Below are 26,223 nucleotides of genomic sequence, written 5' to 3'. Positions count from 1 at the left end.
TGGAAGTGAGAATTCTTTGGTTTGATGTGGATAGATAGTTCCTCGATTCTCTTTCCTTATCATTGTTTTTCATTTTGAATTTGCTAGTCATAAATTTCCCAGTATCATAAAATATTGAGAGATAATGGCAATATATTTTATCCAGCAGCTTCTCAATCATATTACTGCTATTATTAACTACTTATAAAGGCATAGCTTAGTTGTGACCAAAATCTTGAGAATTAAGATTATTTCATTCATTGATGCCAGTAGTTGTTATGAGGTCTTTGACTACTTTTCATCTGCCTTTTAGTAAAATTAGGGTATTTAATGAAATAGTTTATTGAATTTTTAATGACACCTAATAATTCAATCCATAAGTCATTGTTTACATCTTGAACACAAAAAGAAAGCAATTTTTCCTATTCTGACTCTAACAAAGGGAATAGAAATTGTGCTGTTTAAAACCAAATAACCTGTTGGTCTGAAATTTTAGAATGAAATAAAATAATCATAAATCATACATAATTTATTAGAATTAAATATAAAATATTTTCATGATTAAAACTAATTTTAATGCTCCACATTCTTCAAATACAAATAGAATCAAAAGGTTTTCTTTTCTTTTAATTAAGATGTGTTTGCTATTTATACTTGATATTAACTTCTGAAGTTCAGAAATCAGGGCTGTTTTCCTTAATTCGTGTCCTCAAATTCCATTAAGGTTTTATACATTCTGACAATATTTCATAAATACTTAAAAAGATTAATATCCATTCCTTTGCATTTCCTTCATAGACCTCAGTTTCTACGAGCAGCTCTAGAACTCTCAACTGGATGCCTCTGGCTAGTGCTAAGTATAGTTTACTGGGAAAATGGCCCTATATGTGGCATATATGTGAAAAAAATAACAAAAATTAGCTAGGCTACATTAATCTTGATGAAGTGGGTATCAATTTTATTCTCCAGATAGGAAAACTAAAGCAAAAAGAGTAAGTAAGAGGATGAAGCAAAGGCTTGGAATAAAAAACCAGATCTTCCTTTAATTCAGGGAATATTTTGGAAAACAGCTTTTGGAGACTTGATTTTATGCAGATAATTTTCACTTGGAATTTTCTTTGCATTATGTTAGGCACAGGAAAGAGAAAGTCTCATGGCTGCACCTTCATGTTGAAAGTATAGTTAACAGCAGTTATTTAAAAAGGTTCACTAAACTTTTAATTCCTACATTGTTTTTAAAAATTTCTTGAGATTCTACTGCATTTATATGAGTCATTAAAATATAGCACTTAAGGAAAAGATACATAAAAAAGAAAATAAAGGTTAACATTCTTGTGGTAACTATGTTTTGTAAAAACAATTTCAACAAAGATTAAAAATTAGAAAGGTATAAAATTATAAAAATATATAAGCAGGATTCATAATTTTTTAAAATTTATTAAAGATTTTACTTATTTATTTGAGAGAGAAGCACACACACGAGCATGAGTGGAGGGAGGGGTAGAGCCAGAGAATCTCAAGCAGACTCCATGCTGAATGAGGAGCCTGACACTGGGGTTCTATCCCATGACCCATGAAATCAAGACCTCAGGTGAAACCAAGAGTCGGATGCTTAACTGACTAAGCCACCCAGGTACCCCCATAATTTGGTTTTAAATTATCTTTTCATGTATCAAAAAATTTGTCATCAGTTTAAAATATTTAATTTTTGGGGCGCCTGGGTGGCATAGCGGTTAAGCGTCTGCCTTCGGCTCAGGGTGTGATCCCAGTGTTATGGGATCGAGCCCCACATCAGGCTCCACCGCTATGAGCCTGCTTCTTCCTCTCCCACTCCCCCTGCTTGTGTTCCCTCTCTCGCTGGCTGTCTCTCTCTGTCAAATAAATAAATATATTCTTTAAAAATAAAATAAAATAAAATATTTAATTTTTTAAGGCACTAGGTCCTGTTAGCATTATTTAAAATTGCTTTAAATGAATTTTATTCAATTTCAGTAAATTCAAGAGATTTTCTGTTAGCAATAATTTTTAAGAGAAAGTTTAAGAGAAAAGTAAAGACGTTAGCTTATTATATACTTTCATAGTACTATATGATGATTAAAAGCCAGATTGTCTGGGTTCAAATTTCACCTCTGCCATTTACCAACTGAGAGAATTTGGGCAAATTAAACTTCTCTGTGTGGGGGCTTCTTGATCTGTAAAATGGGAATAACTAGGGTATTTGCTTCATAGCCTTGGTGATGAGTAGATGAGTTAATACATAGGAGCCTTGGAATAATTCTGAGAATGTGGTATGAGACCAATAAACATTAGCTGTTATCCTGATGATTATTATTATAGTAATTAGAAGTGTAATTCTAGGGAAGAAAAAGCTAAATTCAAATATTTACCTATTTCTTTGAATCCAGATATCTTTTTCTATTAAAAAAAATCAATAGTTTGCACTTCCCATATTTAATAAGGACTACTCTGGTGTTAGTATGTGCATTATGGGTAGGTGGCCTCAGGCTAACAAATAATCAAATTAATAATGTTAATAACTTCCAATTGAAAAAGAAATAAGAACGAATGGTCATTCTTGGATAATCTGCAAAGCTGAGTGAATAACTGACTTATCTTTCTGTGATTTCTTGCAGATATCATGGAAATCAGGACAGTGGCAGTTGGAATTGTGGCAATCAAAGGGGTGGAAAGTGAATACTATCTTGCAATGAATAAAGAAGGAAAACTCTATGCAAAGGTATTGATAATTGATAATTTAGATTTAATTTTTTGAACTTATTTTTGTCAAAATATCTTGCCTTTTCTTTTTTTTTTTTTTTTGGAGAGGGACAGAAAGAGAAAAAGAGAGAGAGAGAAGAGGCAGGGGAGAGGCAGAGGGAGAGGGGGAGAGGCGGAGAGAGAGGGAGAGAGAGAGTCCCAAGCACAGGCTCCACACCCAGAACAGAGCCCAGTGTGGGCCTGATTCCACGACCCTGAGATCATGACCTGAGCCTAAACCAAGAGTCTGACACTTAACCAACTAAGCCACCCAGGCACCCCAAAACATCTTGCCTTTTTGAAAAGTAAGATGAAACTAACTTCTTTCCAATTATATAATTTAATTATTTCATTAAAATACTTTATATTCAAGCATTGAGAAAATGTTTTCTGCAGGACCTTGGACAAATTACTTAAGCTCTCCAGGCTTGGATGTCTTCATTTGCAAAATGAGTTGGATTAACAGACCTCTCAGGATATTTCCATCTCTGAAAGTCCATGTGCATTTTAGATACTTAAAATCTAAAATTTCCTTCTGAGAGTATTAAAGCTCTTTTTTGTTAAAGTTCACCCAATCTGTACATTGCTGACATGAAAATTCTTGGGAAAAAAATTCAGACATTTGTTTATCAACATCAATCTCACAGTCATGGGCTTTGAACTGTGCGCGTTTATGTTGTTCCCTCTTTATTACAATGTGAAATATGTAACAGTTCATCCCACCGTAAAAAAATATAATCGACTTTCCTTTGTATTTCCACAGCCCAGCAGGATACCTGGCACAGGCTAATTACATAATAATATAGGTTTAACTGAATGAATGACTGACTGAATGAATAGTTGGATGGATGAAAATAAGCTTAATTTTCTATCACAATTGCAGGCAGTGTAGTAGTAAATCAAAGTTGTGAAATACATCCTTTGAATGAGGGAGGCAGATGCTCTGCTAATCATATCAAATCTCAGCAGTCAGGGAATGAGTGACTTGGGGATGGTAACATGAGAGCTGCTACTTAGAGGGAAATAGCTCCTAATACGAAAGAATAGTAGCAACCAATGGCCAAAAAGTTAGACATTTGGAAATATGTTTCATAACTAAATATGTATCATTTTATCTTTTTAAAAAATTTTAAGATGTCTAATTTTTTTGCAAATATGCTAACTTATATCTAACAGACTGCATTAGGCCCACTCAAAAAAAAAGAAAAGGTCATATATGTTTTAATTTTACTAAATATTACCGTTTACTCTTTGAGTCCCTCTGAAAATCATTCGGATAATGTTGTTTGTTGTTTTAACAGAAAGAATGCAATGAAGATTGCAACTTCAAAGAATTAATTCTGGAAAACCATTACAACACATATGCATCAGCTAAATGGACACACAGCGGAGGAGAAATGTTTGTTGCTTTAAACCAAAAGGGGGTTCCTGTAAGGGGGAAAAAAACGAAGAAAGAACAAAAAACAGCCCACTTTCTTCCTATGGCAATAACATAATCATATATGGTATATAAGAAACCAGTTCCAGCAGGGAGATTTCTTTAAGTGGACTGTTTTCTTTCTTTTTCTCTTTTCTTTTCTTTTCTTTTTTTTTTTTTTAAGTAACCAAGAAAGGCTGGAAAACTACTGAAAAACTGATCAAGCTGGACTTGCGCATGTATGTTTATTTTAAGAGACTGCATTAAAGAAAGATTTGAAAAATATACACAAAAATCAGATTTAGTAACTAAAAGTTGTAAAAAATTGTAAAACTGGTTGTACAATCATGATGTTAGTAATAGTAATGTTTTTTCTTAAATTAATTTACCCTTAAGAGTATGTTAGATTTGATTATCTGATAATGATTATTTAAATATTCCTATCTGCTTATAAAATGGCTGCTATAATAATAATAATGCAGATGATGTTATATAAGATATGTCAGACCTAAAGGCTGCTGGAATGATTTGTCAGATAATCAAGCCAATACTAACTATGAAAGATGAGCAGTATTTGAAAGACTTTTTAGTGAAAAATTATAATCCACTTAAATTCTAATCAGAAGAGAAAGAATATTCTCAAAAATTCTACTACGGAATGGAATCAAATAGGTAGTTTTTTACAAAAGTATAATATTAGAAAATGCTTGTACTCTTCTTGTATTAACAAGAAAAAAATTTCTAATGCTGCTCAAACTGAAAGGGTATTGCTAAAAGGATGTTTTCAAAAATCTTGTATATAACATAGCAATAATGATGATAATACTGTATTTCATCTCACTTGCCACAAAATAACATCTTATAATCCCTAAAAGTAAAATTGAGAAAGCTTTAAGGTTTTTTTCAAGTAATATAACCTATCTTTTGTATAATTCATATTTGGGAATATGACTTTTAGTAATGTTCTTCCCACAAATAATCATGCTTTTTCTCTGTGGTTACAGCATTAAACTCTATTTTAAGTTGTATTTGAACTTTATTGTTTTGTTATTTAAGTTTATGTTATTTATAAAAAAAACAACAATCTTAATAAGCTGTATCTGTTTCATATGCTTTTAATTCTAAAGCAATAACAAAACCGTCTGGCGCAACTGCAAGTTCCCCTCCCCCTCATGACCAATACCAAGTCTAGTACACAGCACTTGGGCCAGCAAATCCTGGATGGCAGACAAAAATGACAGCCCGCGGCAATTCTTACAATAGATGTCCCACAGGGAACGATACAAAAATGTAAAATATGTTTTGCCACATATTGTCAATTAAATTGGATCATATAAGTAAAATCACTGCAGATACAAGAACTTAAAGGATTTTAAATTTAGAATATACTTGAGTTCATGAGTAGAAAAGTGCCATACTTTTAAAATATGCATATTTAGAGTCAGTAATTTTTCTAATGTCTAGAAATTTCTGCCATTCAAAATATTGCCACATGGAACGTTGTTTTCCTGTTAGATGGCAAGAGCACAATGCCCAAAATAGAACATATAGTTAGGGATTTGAGGACCTGAATGTCATGACGGCTTGAGATGAGGCTACAGATAATAGGCTTATCAGAAAGATAAATTCCACTTCATAATTCTTCGATTGGCAGATTTGGTAATACTTTATGTGTTCACCAATTGGAGGCCAACATTTAACTAAATTAAACTATTGGACCGCTTATCATTGTGGTTTTAATTTCAAAATATTTGTCATCAAGTCCCTTTATTTTATATAAATATTCTCGACTAATACATTTATAGGCAAAAGTTACATAAAAAGGCTAAATCAACAGGAACAACAGATTCATTTCATTCTTGTGGCTCACTTATATGTTCAAGTGGCAGGGAAGCTAGAAAGAATTGCCCTTCCTCAGATATACTCCGGGACGTACTATGAATGATATTTTGAACTGTTCTCTGATTTACGGGCCTTGCTAGGCTAGGTTCCTAGATCAGGCTTCTATGGCTGGAGTCTTGTGAAAATATCAAGAGCAGAGGAGAAACTATGTTTCTCATATTTGTTTCCTTAGTGCTTAGCAGAGTGTCTATCCATAATCAATTTTTATATGAATTCATTCAATGTTTGAATATTAAAGAAAATTCAGACTGAGACTAATCTTACTTCATTTTTAAAAGGGCAAAAAATGATGATATAAAATTTGAACAGAAATAGTGTACATAATATAAAATATGAACTATGTCAGGACCAAATACTCTTTGTCTACGGAGTTACAATCAAATTACACAGAAATGCTGAATTAAGCAAAACAAATTTAGCAGTAAATCCAATCTGGTAGTGTTTCTAGAAACACTTTTAATTCATTGTTTATCCGTCCCCTTTTAAAAAATCTATCATGCAAATTTTAGAAAATAAAATCAGTACTAGTTACACACATTTAAATTCTAGTATCTTAAAACTGTCCCTTGTATTCATTTGTAGACAAGGAAACTGAGATTGTGATACATCCAAAGTAGCTGGTTAGGTACAGAGATGTCACAAAAGTCTACGTCACTTAGCATGTACTTCCTACGCTTAGATTATCAGGATTATTAGCTAGTAGTTTCCCTCCTTAAAAAATTTCTATTGAGGGGAACCTGGGTGGCTCAGTCAGTTAAGTGTCTGACTCTTGATTTGGACTTGAGTCATGATCTCAGCGTTGGAGATGAAGCCCCACATCAGGCTCCATGCTGGGTGTGGAGCCTGTTTAAGATTTTCTCTATCCCTCTGCCCCTGCCAACCCCCACTCGTCTTCTCTCTCTCAAAAAAAATTTTTTTTCTATTGAGATATGATCTTTATGTTTGCATGCAAAGGCAACTTATGTTTTGGCAATTCACTTCATACACAATAATCAGTCCATACTGTGATGATTTGACTCAAGAGGAGGAAAGAAAGACTGCAATTTCTAATCCTGTTTCCTATTCTACTCTTACATGTACCTCTTTATGGGGAGGTAAACGGGGGGGGGGGCAGTAAGCAAAATGTGCACATAAACAGAGGTTTTCTCTAAATGTTCTTTGAAAGGGAAAATTGGTTAAATGCATAGATTTCCAACAACAAGGAAGGAGAAAATTAAATGAAAGAATATGAGCTGTTAACAAAAGAAGTAATAAAAAGATATTTTCAAAACAATTAGTGAACTAAAACATTTTTCTATTAAAAAAAAAGCTGAAGTATAAATTATCAGCCTTTGAGTTGGCTATAAACTGACCTAATGATAGAAGAGGTGCTGGAGATAAATTCTTTGTTTCTATCTCTTAAGAGTTTGCTCCTCTGGTTCTCTGCTGGTTCTCTAGAGTTACAATGAACATACAGATGGACTACAAGCCCGACTGTAGTAAAAGCGATTCTATAACCACAAATGCACTAAAACAGTGTCTCTCAAAACTGTCTACTGAAATAACAATAATAGAAGTAGAGAATGAGAGTCTAAGGAATAATGCCAAAGGTGGCACACAAAATTTCTTGAAAATCTTTTTTTCTCTTAAAACTCATGTGATTTTTGCATTTTACTCCACACTACATTTGTGTTTGCTCTAAGATTCACACCAATAAGCAAAAGCGATACATCAGAAAGATGTACAAGGTTTGTCATGCAGCTTTGTTCACACCACTACCCTACTGCCTGATACTTGGGCATGAAGAAGACACAGGAGAACCGTGTCTTATCCAACTTTACACACTGATGACACATGGCTAAAGAAAACCAAAACTTTCTCTAAAGTTCACTATGAATAGGAGTGATATTAAAAATATTTAACGACCAGTATGAGTGGTTACTGGTCAATTAGAATGTCACTGATCTATCAGAAAATATGCAGGCCGCTGTGACTGACTTGTGGGTATGAGATGATTAGCTGTGACCATTTCTATGAACACTCTAAAACAGTTTTTAGAGAATATCTCTTAATTGGTCTCTATGATTTGAGTTCTTGATGTTCATCTTAACATAAAATAGTTCATTAAAACTTATAACTCTTTCAGCATTGTTGTCAGGCTGCTCTTTGTTCCACTTCTATATTTATTCAACAAAGCTGCTGCTTTCAATGAGGTTGATGTTCCTTCAGGCCCACATGTGCTCCCATTCATCCTCTAACTTTGAACGGTTTGTTAAGAAAATTCACTTTCTCTTGGGCTGTCACTTTCTCTGACAGGAACCAAAAAGTAATAAAGTCCTAGTCTCTTCCCCCAAATCCCTGTATTTACTCTCCCCCGAGAGGATGCCTCTTACATTTTCCTTTTACTTCCTGATAATTATGTGGTTCCGGTTTCCAAATCCTCATCATTGAATTTATGAGAACCTATACAAATTTATTCTCTTTCATATCGTCAGAACTTCTAACAATTGAAATATGAGATGAATAATAACATTGAGCTTAAAGATGGCAGGACTTTCTCTTGACAAATCCAGCCATGTATTAGTTATAGATTGTTATGTAACAAATTATCTTAAAACTTAATGGCTTAAAACAGCAAATAGTTATTGTCTCATATGTGGTCAGGACCCTGGACATGGGTTAGCTAGTTGTCTCTAGTTCGAATCTCTCATAAGGCTACAATCAAGAATGTTGGCCAGGGCTGTGGACATCTATTATTCCAATGCTCAACTTAGACAGGGATTCACCTTGGGTCCTCAGTGGTGGTTGACTCAAAATATCACTTTCTTACACCATGAGCCCTTCTATAGCACTATTTAAAACATGGTAGTTTGTTTCCTACAGAGCAAGGAACCAGAGAGAATGCCCAAAATGGAAGCCACAGTATTTTTAGAACCTAATCTTGACAGTGATTATCACATTACTTCTGCTTATACAAGGTAAGGAAATTACACAAAGGCATAAATACCAAAAGCAGGGATCGTCAGACGCCATCTTAAAGGCTGCCTAACACAAATAATAAATGGGATGTTTTTAAGGTCACTGTCACAAGACAGGATTCTTCAGGGCCTAATAAGAGTAATTCATGGCTTTCTCTGGGGAGCCATTCAGCAGAGAAAAATAGGTATATTCTCTGTGGCAACATTATTAATACTTCCCTGAGAGAAACTGTATAGCCCATTCTCACAAGGATAATTGAGCAAAGGTTGGAACCAGAGTCTAAACTGCCTATTAGCTTGAGTTGTGCCTCCTTAGAACTCCTATTATAGCTGGAAAACTAACAGTATCACTTTGCCTCTATATGAAGGAAATGACGCAGCCTTCAGACCCAACCTGAAGAAAATCCTCCCCTCCACCTCCCTGCCTCAAGAGAATAAAATCATATATTCCAGTTGAAATTTCCTTGAGCCATAGAGAGTTTTATTCTAGATGGTAAGGCAATTAATCACAAGTTCAGCAAGACCATGTGAGGATAAGAAGACCTAAAAAGACTTGAAAACAATCGATTTTAATGCTAGATGCATATTGGAATCACCTGGGTTTTTTTTTTTTTTTTTTTTTTAAAGAAAAATGAAGCCTAAGCCCCAGCCCAGGCCAATTGCATCAGTATATATGGGATGGGGCACAGGCAACGATATTTTTAAACCTCCCTAGGAGATTCTACGGTACCTATGCGATTTAGAACCGATTAGCTAAATGGGGGGTGGGAGTGGGAAAGGAAATCCCTTTAGGAACTATACCTGGTTCTTTATCTTTGTTTCTTCCTTAAACACTCTGAAAAGCCTTATATTGCTTCCCATCTTAATTCCATATTTTCCAATATGATTTCAAAGTCTACAGTGCTTCTTGGATCCCCGGCTTTCCTAGATGCCTCTATATTTTTGCTATTCATAGTTGAGGCTAAAAGGAAATGCCAACACTAGAAAGAGAGCTACAACTGTTTTTGCATTCAGACAATTATGGGGTAAAAAGTGCGCAAAGGGTACCCCCACATACACCACAGTCCTTTCTCAAACAGAGTAGCCACGGTGATTCTGTTAAGTTGTATTTCAGATCATGCAATTCCTCTATTCAAAGCTGCAATCGTTTCCCATATTACTCAGGACAGAAATCAAAGTTTTTAGAGGGGCCTATGGAGTGGCAATGGAAAAGGTGAGTGATTAAAACTTAGATGGTAAATTAGGTGTGGGCAAGACAACAGGGAAAAACAATAACAGGGGCGCCTGGGTGGCACAGCGGTTAAGCGTCTGCCTTCGGCTCAGGGCGTGATCCCGGCGTTATAGGATCGAGCCCCACATCAGGCTCCTCCGCTATGAGCCTGCTTCTTCCTCTCCCACTCCCCGTGCTTGTGTTCCCTCTCTCGCTGGCTGTCTCTATCTCTGTCGAATAAATAAATAAAATCTTTAAAAAAAAAAAAAAAAGAAAAAGAAAAACAATAACAATACAGAATTACGCATTCAGATTCCTTGGCAGATATCATTGAATTCTCAGTCCATTTTAAAGAAACTCAAACTGTACACTGTAGGAAATATTCAGTGGGCATGATAATTATTAGAATCATACTCAGAGTTCATAGCCCCATATAAAATCTGATAAATGAAGCACATTGTTATGTCTGAAGTAAAAGAAAAAATATTGAAGACATGCATATATCAATTTAACAAAATTTTTCTATTAATCATGGATCTGACAGACTAGATAGATGAAAACACCTCTATTTTACTCTTCCTTATTTAATTGATCTATTGTTGGTTATTTTGGTTGTTTCAAACCTTTCACTAACATAAATACGAATTCCTTGGTATATACTCTACTGATTATTTTCCTTTTTTAAAGGATTTGAGAGAAATTGAGTGAGCAAGAGAGAGCACGCACGCACAAGCAGGGCTGGGGGAGGGGCAGAGGGTGAGGGACAAGCAAACTCCCTGCTGAGCAGAGAGCCCCATGAGGGACTCAATCCCAGGACTCTGGGACCATGACCTGAGCAGAAGGCAGACACTTAACTGACTGAGCCACCCATGCATCCCTGATTATTTTCTTAAGATAATTACAGGAAATAAAATGATTAGACCAAAAAAAAATCCTGTAAAAACACAAATTGAAAAACTGATTTTCAGAAAGCTTTTTTCAAGTATATACTCCAACCAACTATGCATGGAAGTAGACAAACATTCTCTCTAATATTTACAGTAAAAATTTAGTCAGCTTTTATTCTCATCTCTACTTTACCAAAACCCAGGCAGCTTCTTCTTCTTCAACCTCTTTAGATGTATCTCTTTCGTGATCCTTCTACAACCTCATGACCTCATGTCTAGAGTTTAGCAATATTCCTTAATCATTCTTCTGTCTCAAGTTCTTCTCCAACTCAGCTGCTACCTAATTCTTAATTCCTAAAATACTATTTTGACTACGTCAGTTGCCAGCTGAAGAAGCCATGTTGGTTCTTCATTGCCTATTGGATTTAAATTCTTTTAAAAAGCTGTCAAACAATTGGCTCCACCTTGCCTGTTCCATTTTCTCACTGCTCAACACAGACTTTACAGTTTCCTTAGTCCACTGTCTTTGTCCCACTGCCCGTCTCTCCTCACCAACCCATAAGTTTTAAAAGGAAAAGGATCTTACCTGTTTTGTTCACTTATGTATTCCAAGTACCTTTGAAAGTCTCTGGCATAGAGTAAGCACTCAGTAAATAGTCACTAAATAAACGGTTAAATCAATTCCAATTCATTGACAGAATAATGAGCCTACCTCACTACAAAGCATGATTCCAATATTTAAGCAAGATAAAATGTAATTGTTACAAATGTGTAGAAACATACCACCTTGTTTTGTTCAAACCAGTGACTAATCTCTCAGAAGAATTTAAATCCTTGTTATTCACTTCACCTTAGCATGGCTTTTTCATATCATTCAATAAAGAATGTTAATGCATTTCATAATGCAATGAGAACCCACTTTTTTTCCCATGCTCTCCAGCACCTCTGACCACTACCACCAATCAACAAACCAACATACCTGGGGGAGGCATTTGCCAGTCACCCTGTGGCAGACCATGGAAGATTGTCTTAAAAGCTAAATTAGTAATTAGGAAGTTGCTTGGTAAACACGGCATCAAAGCAAAGGGAGGTAAAATGGTTTTGAAAGATATATTATCCAAATTATTATAAAAACCTAATTTACAAGGTCAAATCTAGATAGTTCTGTAAAAACACTGCAGGTTTCTGGTTCCTCAGGCTACATCTATCTTGTGCCACATGTTGTTTATCCCACTTTTTTCATATAGTATTTCTCCACATAGTATAAAATATAACCAATGACAATACAATAATACAACTTACTAAATTACTACCACATTGAGAGTTTATATCTCTGGCCATCTTAGTGTTTTGGGGTTTCCTCTCTCTTTAGCCATGCAAATTCCTTGGTTTTCTTTTAATATTATATAATGAAAAGCACAATGTTGAGATTTTACTGGCTTAATTCTCAGAAAGCTACTTTATTTCCAAGTTTTAAGGGTTCTTTTTTTTATTGTCCCCAAGCATTGCTGACAGCGAAGAGGTAGCAATTGACAGAGGTACAAATTAAAGTTCAAGTAGCTATTTGGGCTATTGTTCATTGGGCTATTACTATTTCTGGAACATGTCGTTTGCTAAATATCAACTAGCACTTGTGTATGGAGTAACTAGTTACTAGTATACTAGTAACTATGTTTCTTTTCTATTCCTTATCTCCCCCAGCACTAAGTATAATGATATATACATAGGTACTTAAAAGTTACATGTTAACTGAATATAAGGATTTTTTACTGCGTGTAGTTTAAACTACAGTTTATAAAAAATCATGAAGTGTTTTAATTTTTTAACCTTCAAGTCCAAAGAGAAAAAAATTGGGTTTAAAAACTAGGAGAGAGGCATAAAAATAGTTTTTGAAAAACGATCTTCATCTAATTTAAAAGGTTAAATGGTGTTGTACCACAATAAGAGAAATGAACATTAAAACTTTAGTCTTGTAAATAATCTAACAATACACTGGTTAAGGGGAGCTGGCTTGTAAATCCTGAGTCATTCCAGATACTGAAATTCTGTAGCTGCTTACATTCCAGTCCTAAAAAGGGAGATACGCCATTTGGGTTGGAAGGCAATTTTTAACTATCTGCTGTCTATTTCATTAAAAACAAAAACAGAACATTTTTTTAGTTTAAAATTTTGGAGAAAAGTTAAGATCACATAACAATAAGTATCTCAAATGTCAAGGAGAAATTATGGTCTAAATATGTTTTGGATTAGAAGCAGCAATTCTGAGACAGCACTATACATGGAGCACAGGTTATTTTATTTCTTGAAAGTCATATATATGCACACATGCATATATACATACACTCATGTTTTACCCCAGTTCTGCCCTAGACCTGCCTTAGCATTCCTCTAGCACACAGATTAATATATTTATACACACAACACACACACAGAAGATACACACACATACACACACATGCACGCACACAACTACAGAGGGGGAAGAGTTCTAAAATAATAAATCTAGGCCACCAGTCTCTATTCCTAATTCCATCTCAATAGTCAACAACTACCTGGGAAGATTATTCAGCATCTAAGAATAGAAGTAATAGCGTAATAAAATGTTAGAGAAGGGGAATATAGAAAATTATCTAATCACATCAGTTTTTTCAGGTAGAAACATAAGGCCCAAGGGTATATAAGATGATCAAGGAATTCTTAAGTCTTTAATGTGCAAGTTAAATATGTCAGCGCTGAAGAAATATTAGTAACTGCAGAAAAGTTTCCAAATCAAAACATACTTATGGCCTAGTAAATTATCTGAGTCTTATGTTTAGGGGATCCTCCATAGTGATTACTGACTCCAGCTTGGGGACAAGCAACACAAATACTGTAAAACTACAAGCAGGATATGGCCCCTCTCAAATGCCATAGAGCAAGCCCCTCCGCAGTGATTTCCTGTAGGGCAGCAGTCCTCAAGCTTTTTGGTCTCAGGGCTCTTTTATACTCTTAAGAATAACTGAAGACACCAAAGAACTTTTGTTTCTATGGATTTTGTATGTATTAGTATTTCCTATAATAGAAATTAAAACTGAGAAATCTTGAACATTAGTTCATTAAAAATAATGGTAAGAAACCCATTTCATGTTAAAATAAATAGCATCTTTTTAGAAAAGCTAACTATTTCTTTTTCTAAGTCTTTAAATTCCAGTTAGTTAACATAATGTAGTATTAGTGTCAGGTACACAATATAGTCATTCAACACTTCAATACATCACCTGGTGCTCATCACAAGTGCCCTCCTTCATCCCCATCCCCTATTTCACCCATCCCTCCACCCACCTCCTCTCTGGTAACCATCAGTTTCTTCTCTATAGTTAAGAGTCTGTTTCTGGGTTTGCTTCTCTCCTTTTTTCCCCTTTGCTTGCTTGTTTCTTAAATTTCTCACATGAATGAAATCATATGGTATTTGTCTTTCTCTGACTTATTTCACTTAGCATTACACTCTCTAGCTCCATCCATGTCACTGCAAAGGGCAAGATTTCATTTTTTTTTATAGTTGAGTAATATTCCATTTTGTGTGTGTGTGTGTATATACCACATCTTGTTTTTTTCCTAGAAAAAGATAACTATTTTCAAGAAAAGTTTTGTGAAGAGTAACACTGCTTTCACATTTTAAAAATCTCTTTAACATCTGCCTTAGTAGAAGACAGCATGATTCCAATATTTACTTCTGCATTTGTTCTGTTGTGATACATTTTTTAAGATTATATTTGTATACTGATGTATATGAAGAAAATATGGTATCACACATATAATTGGAAAAATTAGTATTTGAATTGCCTTTTCATATAATTGTGAATATTCTTTGATACTACACCAAAACTTGACAAGTTGTAGCTTCTTCATGGTGGGTTGCAATATGGAATCTAAAACTGCATTTTTAAAATCCATGTATTATTTTTAAAAATGCAATGTACTGATCATTTGAAAAATACTGGTTCAGTGAGTTTTGCAGATCTTCTAAATGTTGACACGTTTCTTTATATGATATCAAAAAATCACATTTGTTAATATCACCACTGACTTATTAGGCAGTCTTTAAGTATCGAAAAACTGTCAAGATCATGGTGATAGAAGCATGTTCTCCAAATTTTTTCTTTGATACTCAAATTTTATTATTGGCCACAGCAAAAGCATTCCATACATAAGGATTACTACACTATTTTTTAACTGAATTCCTGTAGCAGAGACACTTAGCTGTCTTTCAAAATGTGCAGCTCCCCATTTCATAGTACAGAGTTGTCACTATGTAGCAGCTTGCCAGCCAGAGTTTTGATTTTCTAGCCCTTCTTACATCTAAATATAGCCGTGGCTTGTTTTCACTTAATGACATCAGAATGAATGTGATGTGGATAACTTCTGAGCCAAGACGTTTTAAAATTGAGGTATAATTGACAGAATACATTAATTTCAAGTGTACAATATGATTTGATATATGTACATACTCCAAAATGATCATCACAATAAGTCCAGTTAATATCCATCACCATATATCATTATAAATTTTTTTTCTTGCAATGAGAACTTTCAAGATTCACTCTCCAACCTACTTTTAAATATGTAATACAGTATTATTAACTAAATCACTATGCTGCACATTACATTTGCATGAGGTATTCATTTTATAACTGGAAATGTATAACTTTAGCCAAGACTTTTAAGGTTGTGTGCCTATTTCCCTTATATTCTCCTGGTGCAGATTAATTCTAATGACTATGCAGTTCTATAGGTTGATGACCCCACAAGGCAGAATAGCCTGGATCTCTGAAACACTACATGGAGGAGAGATACTCATTGACCACTAACGAACATAAAAACTCAACAAGGTACCTTTAAAGGTAGGCTAGGGCCCAAGAAAACTATAAGAGCCTCAAAGTTCAAATAAACACATAGATTTCGTAACAGTCATAATCTAAGTAGAAATTTACAGAAAAAACTACTTTGTAAAAAAACAAAACAAAACACCCAAAACCCTCTTTAAGCAATTCTTGACTTTTTGAAATGGTACAACAGCCCTTTGAGTTCCCCTGCCAAAAACACCAGTACATAGCAGACCTGTGCTTTCCCAGTGGTGGCTCAGTTACTTTCAAAGAATTAGAAATTCCAACTCTTTGCCATCATTGTACTTCTGGACTACTTTGGGCCCAGAATGTGGGTTTCCAGTTCCCCAAACCACTGCTATTTCTAGAGAAATCCCTATAGAAAATTTGGAAATAAGTGAATTTTCCCCCCTAGTCTTCTGCTCTTTTTCTGACCCGTCTACTAACATCTCTCCCTCCTTCCTTCTCATGTATTAACATTTGATCCCAGGAAAGGATCTAAAAACTCATTGACATTAGTCATGAATGAAGGATTAAGGCTATGGCCACAATTATAAGTTACAACTCTTATCCTATGATGACAATTTTAAGCCTTAATATATTTATAAGCTTGTCAAATTAAATGACTAAGAGGAAGCATGTGAGGAGGCTATGAGTTCAGACTCTAAGGCTGGAAAATTCCTGGATATGAATTCGTATTCCACTACTTATCAGTTATGTGACCTTAGGTAAGTTATTACTTAATTTCTTATGCTTCAGTTTTCTTATTTTATAAGGGATAATAGAAGTGAACTGCCACATAAAAATATTACTAATAAGGCTCTAAAAAGTTAACACATGTTATGAAGTACATACTTCAAACAGAAGAGTTATACAAGTTTAAGACAAATTATTAAATTTTAATTTTTACCAGTATATGAAAGGAAACACTCATTAAACCCCTAATCTGCCTTCCCAGACTTAGAAGATCTCATCCAGAAACAGAAAAATCTAGTCATGTTTAGAATCAAATATAAAAAGTATTTTTCAAATATTTAGGGATAAATAAAATATATGATACATTTTATCAAGATTTCCTATTATTAAAATCAAGTGTATTTGAACCAAATACAATATTTATGTTTATTCAAGTGAAAATGATCATACAGTATAAAAGCTCTTTCAAGCATTGTAATTCGCCACCTAGAATCTTCATGTTAGATTGCAATAAATGGATACTGAAATAATAACTTCTGAAAAACCGAGGATTATCATGAAGCAACATATAAATAAGGGATGTTTGGAATAAACATTATTGAAATAAAAGTTCACAAACAGTATTTCCTAGAAGAAGAGAAAAAACTTTCTTGACTATCCACAGAGTAACTTGACTATGTTTTCTTGATGGTCAAAATACTGGTAAAAAAAAATTGGCTAATACCTATTGATTATTTTAAATTATTGAATGTTGATCATTGTTAAATTTTGCAATGTAAAATGGTTTCATGTATTTTGCTTATGTAAAGAACATAAAAACAATATTACATATTATAGACAGAATGGATGCCCACAAATTTCAGTATTCATTACCTTTGGAGAGGGGGAAAGAGATTTAGAAATGGTACCAAAAAAGCCTGTAAATAAAAGGCTTGTAAGGAAAATATGGAAAAATACAAATATTTATTACATGTGGGAAATGTTCTTCACTGTTCTGCATGCTTGCCTAAAATATAATAATAAAAACACACCTATGAGGAGACTTCTACATAAGGCGGTGGGGTAAACGCAGCTACTTTAGTCTATCTCCCAACCCTCAGTTAAATAACTATGAAACATAAATAGGAAAATCTGCATCAGCCCCAGAACACAGTTTTTAAAACTGGTATTATATCTGAAACCTATGAAATAAAACCAAATTTGTAAAAGTCTTTGATAATACTTTATCACATGAAGGGAAAGTACGCAGGAGCAGGTCTTGAGAGAGCCACATGCCCACTGGCAGAAGCTTAACGTGCTTTCCAAAGAAAACGTCCAGATGGCTTACAAACACATGAAAAGATGCTCAACATCATTTATCACCAAGGAAATAAAAATCAAAACCATGATGAGATACCACCTCACACCTGTCAGAATGGCTATAATTAACAATGCAAAAAACAACAGGTGTCGGTAAGGATGAGGACACGGTTGGTGGGAATGCAAAGTGCCGCAGCCACTCTGGAGAACAGTATGAAAATTCCTCAAAAGGTTAAATATAGAACTACCCTATGATCCCGCAGTTACATTACTAGGTATTTATCCAAAGGATACACAAACACAAATACGAAGGTTCAAAGGGGTACATGCACACCGATGTTTGTAGCAGCATTATCAACAATAGCCAAGGTGATTTCCTCAGCCAATATTCTGAGGAATATTACTCAGCCATCAAAAAGAATGAAATCTTGCTATGTGCAATGATGTGGATGGAGGTAGAGTGTATTATGCTAAGTGAAATAAGTCAGTTAAAGAAAGACAAATACCATGGGATCTCACTTACATGTGGAATTTAAGAAAGAAAACGGATTGCATACAGGGAGGAAAAAAAAGAAAGGAGAGAGGAAAACAAACCATAAGAGACTTTTAATGATAGAGAACAAACTGAGGATTGATGGAGAGAGGTGGGTGGGGGATGGGCTAGATGGGTGATGGCTATTAAAGAGGGCGCTTGTTATGATGAACACTGGATGTTTTACGTAAGTGATGAATCATTGAATTCTAGTCCAAAAACCAATATTGCTCTACATGTTAACTAACTAAAATTTAAATAAATTTAAAAATGGGGGAACAAAGGAAAGCACAAGTTGCACTGAAATGAGATGTTCGGTTGGGAAACCAGTGAGAAGCTTTACTCAAAGTCATTTTACATCTACAGTACAGGAGCACCTGGTAGCCTGGTAATCTCCTGAAAAAGCTAAGACATACTGTAAAAAATTGTGGTCTTTCCTAGGAACTTGATTTTTTGCTTTCAGCTTAACTTCCAGAGCCCTTTCAGTTTTTACTCTGTAATAGAAAACTGTTCTAGGTTTATACAACATTTACCAAATGAACAAATTTTAGTGGCCTTTTCCTTATTTTTTTCCCATCATCCCTATATATACTCAGTTTTTATGCTGCAGCAGTTAGTCTGTTACAGTATTTCATGTGAAAAACTTTCCCTAGAGGATTTTATATCCTCAGTGTTAGGGGGATACCCTCCAGCGGTAGAATGAAACTTTTTGGTTAAACTTTTTGGTACCTCTGAAACAGGGGTACCCTCCCTCCCTCTTCAGTCTGACCATTTAAGTTTCTGTCTCACTTGAAATATTTGGCTAAGACCTTTACTAGGTCTGCAATGGAGCTTAGGGAAATGCAAGGATTAGAATTAGATTTATCATTAGGAAACTTGTCATTCATATCAAGACACATTCCAGTGACATTCTCCAATTTTAGAGACAATTTTTAAAATCTTGGAAACAACTAAACAGAAAAGTAAAACAAAATTCGATAAATTAACTGTAAAGAAAGAATAAAATAGTTGGCTTTAGACTTTTCTACTAGACTAATTAATAGAAGATAATGAAGCAACATATACACTTTAAAGGGAAAACGTGACTTGAAAATTTGATATTTAAATTGTAAAATAAAGTTAATTTTTAAATAAAATATTTAACTTACATCAGTCTGACTTTCCACAGGTAAAAGTTATAAATTCTTGAAAATATTTTTTAAAAACACAACTGTTTGGAGGTACCAGAGAATGACCAAGAGCAGGTAGAAACTGGAGGGGAGATGAGCCTGATAAGAAAGGAACCTCTAGTGGATGCAATTTGTGTTCATGCAGTTGCAGGTTTTTCGCTGATGGTACTACATAGTCATCATAGCATGTAAGTGGATAGAATTCAAACATAAAGTGGAAATATTATTGGTTTAAGGAGTCAGAGGCTGGTATTTGGGACTGCCAGAGGGCTGAAAAATGAGGGAGTTCTAGAAATTCTGGAAAGAAAGTGGCTGCAGAGGGGGAAACCCAGAATCTGAATATTATAAGCTCTCTCTGAACCCTTGGCTGGTGTCTGCATTACTCATGCATAGGGTGAGAAGAGGGAGCTCCAGAAGGATGGGTAGAAAGGAATAGCTGTGTGGCTAAAAGTTCTAAGTGGAGATTTTAGTGGCTGACCATCACAGAACACATAACATTTGGACTTCAAACTCAGCCAAAGTAACGTACCTGAACAAAAATTAACATTGTCTATTGGAAGTTAACAGAATTCAGAATATCCTCAAAGTTTCATTCAAACTCCCAAGATTACATAAAAAGTTATTAGACATGAAAGGAGACAATAAATTGTGATTCAGTCAAGAAAAAGATAGTCATAGAAATCAATCTCATAGTTATCCAAATGTTGGCATTACCAGACAAGAACTTAAAAGAAACTATTTTAAACATGTTTGAGGACTTAAAAGAAAATATGGTCATAATGAAGAAAGCGAATCTCAGAATAGAAATAGAAACTACTAAAAAAGGACCAAATGGGAATTCTTAACTGAAAAGTACAATGTATGAAACGAAAAATTCATTTATTGGGATTAAGAGTGAGAGTCAGTGAACTTAAAATGAAATAAATGGAAACTATGAAATCTATAAAATATAAAACATAGAGAAAAAAGATTGAAAAAAACCAACAAAGTCCCAGTGAACTGTGGACAACATTAAGTAATATAATACATGCTAAATTGGATCCCAGAGAAGAGAAATAGAACAGAATTTATTCGAAGAATAATGGCAGAAAATTTCCCAAATTTGGTGAAAAACATCAAATCACAAGTTTAAGAAAATTAATGAGCCCAAGGAGGATGAAGACAAAGAAAAGTATGTCAGCACATCATGGGCGAATTTCTGAACACCAAGAACAAAGAGAAAAATCTCAATAGCAGCTAGAAGAAAAAAGGCACACTGAATAGAGTAGAAATCAACAAACTACAGCCTGCAGGTCCAATCCAGTCCATGTCCTATTTTTCACATCACTTGGAACCTAAGAAGGGTTTTATGTTTTTAAAGAATTGTAAAGAAAAATAGACGATATGTATCTAACAGAACCTAAAATATTGACACTTTGGCCCTTCACAGGAGAAGTTTCTGACCCTAGACATGGTGAAATGATGATAAGAATAAAAAGTCTGACTTTTCATTAGAAATAATAGAAACCAGAACACAATAGTACAATATCTTGCTAAAAGGCAAATGAAAAATGAACCCAGAATTCTATACCCAGCAAAAATATCCTTCAAAAATAGAGGCAGAAGGAACACTATTTTTAGATATGTAAACAAGGAAATTCACTGCTAGAAGAAATGAACCATGAGAACTGCCAAAAGGCAGTTTCTCAGGCTGAAGGAAAAGACCACCACAAGGAACTCGAATTTATAATAAGGAATGAAGTGCCAGGAAGGATAAATATATGAATAAATATAGAAAACTATTTTAAGTCTTCTCTTAATCTTTTAAAAATACATATGATTGCTTCTACTTCTAGCTCTTATGGAGTAACAAGGACTGGATTTACTCTTAAACGACGAAAAATTTGGACAAGACACATGAAAAAATGGTTTTTATGTGTTAGACAATAGGCAGCACAGGTTAGTAATCCCCAAGAAAAGAGAAACAAGTGTAGGAGCCCTTCAATTGTCTCCTCCCCACAGTGCAAACAGAATCCATTAGTCTCACTGAGTTGAGAAAGTAAAATTTAGCATTCAGGAAGGCAACGGCAAGCTACAGTTCATAGGTCAGTATAAATATGAGGAGACAGATGCACACAGAGAGCATTCTGAAGATCCTTAGAGGGTTATCCTTGAATCTTTGCCTGAGGTTGGTAAAGAGCCACCCACAGGAAGGAGCAGGCAGAACACTTCTTGGGGCTCACACAAAGGTCATGTTCTAGACAGTCAGATGGGAAACCTATACGCAGAGCAAGGGGTAGAATACTGAGCAGGGTATTGCCTCATCAGGGGAAGCAAGTTAGGCCTAGACGAAAGACTTCACTGGTTCTACCTAATGAAGCTTGAAAGCAAGGCTCAAAAATACATCAAAATATTTCTAAGTAACTGGATTGCATCCCAGGAAAAAAACTCAAAAATATTTGAAGGAATAAAATAAAAATTCATACAAAACAACTAAGTTCATTTAAAAAGGAACTGATAACTGAATAGCTCTACATTATAGAGAAATTGAATTTGTTGTTAAGAACTTTCCTACAAAAAAAAAAAAATTCTAGGCCTTGATGACTTCATTAGTGAATTCTCCCATATATAGGAGGAAAAAAAAATACTGATTTTATACTAATTCTTTTAAAAAAAAGAAGAGGGAACATAATGCTTATTACTAAAATGAGACAGGATAGTACAGGAAAATAAAACAAAATTTTATCAAATTAAATCCAGTAGGACATGAATAAGTTAATACACAATGGCCAAATGGGATTTATCCCAGAGATTCAGGGTTGGGTTAACATTTGAAAATCAATCCCTGTAATTCATTATATTAAAAGACTAAAACAGAAAAAATAATAGGTTCATCTCGATAGATGCTAAAAAGCATTTGTTAAGATCCTACATCTATCCATGCATTAAAAAAAAAAAAAAAAAATTCTCAGCAAGCCCGGAAGAGAATGAAACTACCTCAACCTGACAAAAGGCATAAAAACTGGCAGCCGAAATCTATTTAAAGGCAAATAACAGAACATTTCCCCTCTAAGGTCAGGAACGAGGCAAGCATGTCCACTCTCACTGCTTTTAGTTAGCATTTTCTTAGAGGTCCTAGTCATAGGCATGTAAAATAAACAAAAGGCATGTAGATTGGAAATGAAGAAGGAAAATTCTCTTTATTCTCAGATGACATGATTTTCTATGCAGAAAATCCTAAGAAATCTATAAAAAGGCTACTAGAACTAATGAGATTGTAGGATAGAAGATCAATATAAAAATATAACAGGCAAATGGGAGGAGGACATAATTAAGCACATACCACTTTTATAATGAAAAACTAAAATGTGAAGCAATATTCATACTACTATAACACCAATCTACAAATCAAATGTTATTTTAAGACCCTCCAAAGAATTAAACATTAGAAAAATTATGATAAATCAATACCTTAATATACTTGATTTTGGCTATTTCATCCTGCAGTTGACAATAAACTTACTTACCAGCCATTATACGTGTCTGACTCCTTTCAATCCTGTCCTTTATAGATGTTGAAGGTGCTTTCTTAGTACCATGTATGGTTGTTGTGGTGAGCTCTTTTAGTTTCCAGTGAGCCCAAAAACCTTTCTGAGGCTTTAAACCTGTTAATATAAAATGTACATTTAGTCAAGGAAATTAGCATTTGAAAATATCTTTAAATTTGTCAAAGCATATTTATGACTATTACATGTTTCAGCCTCACAACAATCCAAGTTTCATATGAGGGAAATTCTGTAAGAAATATTAATGCCTTATATATAAAACAGTGAATTAGAAAAGAGATAAAACTTAATATCATCTTCTGACTCACAGACATAAGCTAAGTTAATTGATAGACATAAGAGGAAGTTAATTATTGCAAAAACATGGAAAGGACCTAAATATCCAACAAGAGTATATCCATACAATGGATTATCAAGTATCCACTAAAAGTTATCTTGTAAATATTTGTTAACATAGAAAGGCTTTCATTATATGTTTTTTGTGAAGAAGAATTTTTACCTCTTGTGTATGTGTAGCTGTAGCTTAAATGTTAACATGATTGCTTCCAAGTATAGGTGACTATCATCATTATTCCTTGTCTGTATCTCCTAATATTTTTAAGTAATATTTATGAATCAATTGTAGTAACAAAAATAAATTAAAAAAATTTTTTTATTTAAGTTCAAGTTAGTTAAAAAATACTGTATATTAATTTCAGGGGTAGAATTTAGTGATTCATCAGTTGCATATAACACCCAGTTCTCATTACATCAAGTGCCCTCCTGAATGACCATCACCCAATTACCCCTTCACCCACCCACCTCCCCTCCAACAACCCTCAGTTTGTTTCCTAGAGTTAAGAGCCTTTTATGGTTTGCCTCCTTCTCTGATTTCATCTTATTTTATTTTTCCTTCCCTTCCCTTATGTTCCTCTATTTTGTTTCTTAAATTCTATATATGAGTGAAATCATAGGATATTTGTCTTTCTCCGACTTATTTCGCTGAGCATAATACCCTTTAGTTTCATCCACATAGTTGCAAATGGCAAGATTTCATTCTTTTTGACGGCTGAGTAATATTCCACTGTGTATACCACATATTTATTCATTCATCTGTTGATGGACATCTGGGCTTTTTCCATAGCTCGGCTATTGTGGACATTGCTGCTATAAACACTGGGGTGCATGCGCCCATTTGAATCAGTGTTTGTATCCTTTGGATAAATACCAAGTAGTGCAATTGCTAGGTCATAGGGTAGCTCTATCTTTAACTTTTTGAGGAACCTCCATATTGTTCTCCAGAGTGGCTGTACCAGTCTGCATTCCCACCAACAGTGTAAGAGGGTTCCCCTTTCTCTGCATTCTCACCAACATCTGTTGTTTCCTGAGTTGTTAATTTTAAGCCATTCTGACCAGTATGAGGTGGCTGCTCACTGTGGTTTTGATTTGTATTTCCCTGATGATGAGCGATGTTAACCATTTTTTCATGTGTCTGTTGGCCATTTGTTATGTCTTCTTTGGAGAAACATCTGTTCATGTCTTCTGCCCATTTCTTAACTGGATTTTTTGGTTTTTGGGTGTTGAGTTTGATAAGCTCTTTATAGATTCTGGATACTAGCCCTTTATCTGATAAGACATTTGCAAATATCTTCTCCCATTCCATAGGTTGCCTTTTAGTATTGCTGACTATTTCACAAAAATAAATTTTAAAATTTCTACTTTTGTTCCAAAAGCTGTGTACAGTTGAATAATTTATTTAATTACACTGGAAACACATAGCCCCAGCAATAAAAATGAGAACAATATAAATTCCTTTGTGTACTTCATATGGTTGTTCTGAGAGTTAACATGTGAAAGTGTTCAGTAAATGAAAAATATGAGCTAATATTACTATTATCAATATTACTATACATTGATATACTTGTAAATATAGCCAATATTTTTTCAGTAGTGAATGTTCTATGAGGATTACTTGCTATATATATTTGGCTGTCAATTAGAATTTTCTAAGTGTTTTTAGATTAGGCTACCACTTATTTCACATTAGTTGCCCCTAATAAAATGTGCAGAAGACTTCAGTTTAATTCACTTGAATGCTTCTTGATTGTCTATGTTTTAAAATATAGTGTATTAACAGAAAATTTGAGGTATAGTAAGGCTAACAGATCCAGAAATGATGGCATTGAAAAGACATCTTATTACTCACAGTTCCCAAGAGGAGGGGACACACCATGCCATGGTGGGCCATACATGGAAACACTGTGGCTGGTCAGAGGGGAAGAAGGGAAAAGTGAGCAAGAGGCTTTACTGTGGCTTCCGAGGAAGGAAGGGGTGAAGCAGGGTAAACTGGCTCAGAATTGACTAATTTGAATAATTTCAACAGGCTCTGGGGTATAGGGGCTGTCCGTAGTTGTTTGGTACCTGGTCCTGGAAATATTAGGATAAGGGAATAGAGGTCTACAGTGTGAGAACCCAATAAATGAGGTGTTGTCCTGTGGGCTCTGTATTGGTTGGTTTTATTTGAAAATCACATTTCAAAAAGTACATTTATGGATGAGTTGTTTAATATCTCTAGGAATTAGCTAAGTATGGCAGAGCAGTCCTTCAAGGTAAAGCAAGGTCCCAAATGTCAAGGTATCAGAACACAAAATAAAAGACATGGTTAATACAGTCTAATGTTGAATAATCATTCCATTTCTGGGATAAAACTTACTTGATCCTGGTAACATTCAACAAACACTTTTGAAGGCTTACTATGTACTAAACTATGTGTTTGACATAAGAGACTCAAAATTCAATTCAACTTAATCCTTGCCTACCCTCAAGGCAGATGTGAAATTATTTGACACAGTACCTGGTCCATAGTAAGCACTTAATACAAGTTAATTTCTCTATTGCTTCTTTTCCAAATTAACCACCAGTTGAGCTGACTTCATTCTATCATTATTTTTTTTAATAATAATATTTTTTATTATATTATGTTAATCACCATACAGTACATCCCAGTTTTTGATGTAAAGTTCCATGATTCA

The 26,223-nt window shown here is 34.4% G+C and overlaps 2 protein-coding genes across 7 annotated transcripts in view; one reads left to right on the top strand and one right to left on the bottom strand.

Annotated features, from left to right (window-relative positions):
- The window catches only part of FGF7 (fibroblast growth factor 7), a 53,120-nt gene extending 47,939 nt beyond the window's left edge, over positions 1-5,181 (top strand). For both annotated transcript variants that reach the window (XM_008705941.2, XM_008705940.2), the window contains exons 3-4: positions 2,613-2,716; positions 4,038-5,181. In XM_008705941.2, coding sequence (XP_008704163.1) covers positions 2,613-2,716; positions 4,038-4,232 — 299 coding nt within the window. In that variant the 3' untranslated portion in view covers positions 4,233-5,181. The remainder of the gene's footprint in view (positions 1-2,612; positions 2,717-4,037) is intronic.
- Positions 1-26,223, bottom strand: part of FAM227B (family with sequence similarity 227 member B) — a 195,494-nt gene that overhangs the window by 124,976 nt on the left and 44,295 nt on the right. For all 5 annotated transcript variants that reach the window (XM_008705942.2, XM_040620647.1, XM_040620646.1 and 2 more), the window contains exon 11: positions 23,174-23,311. In XM_008705942.2, coding sequence (XP_008704164.1) covers positions 23,174-23,311 — 138 coding nt within the window. The remainder of the gene's footprint in view (positions 1-23,173; positions 23,312-26,223) is intronic.

This window comes from Ursus maritimus, unplaced genomic scaffold (assembly GCF_017311325.1).
Source record: "Ursus maritimus isolate PB19 unplaced genomic scaffold, ASM1731132v1 scaffold_35, whole genome shotgun sequence".
NCBI lineage: Eukaryota > Metazoa > Chordata > Mammalia > Carnivora > Ursidae > Ursus > Ursus maritimus.
The sequence above is the reverse complement of the archived record's forward strand: the minus strand, read 5'-3'. Positions and strand labels throughout refer to the sequence as shown.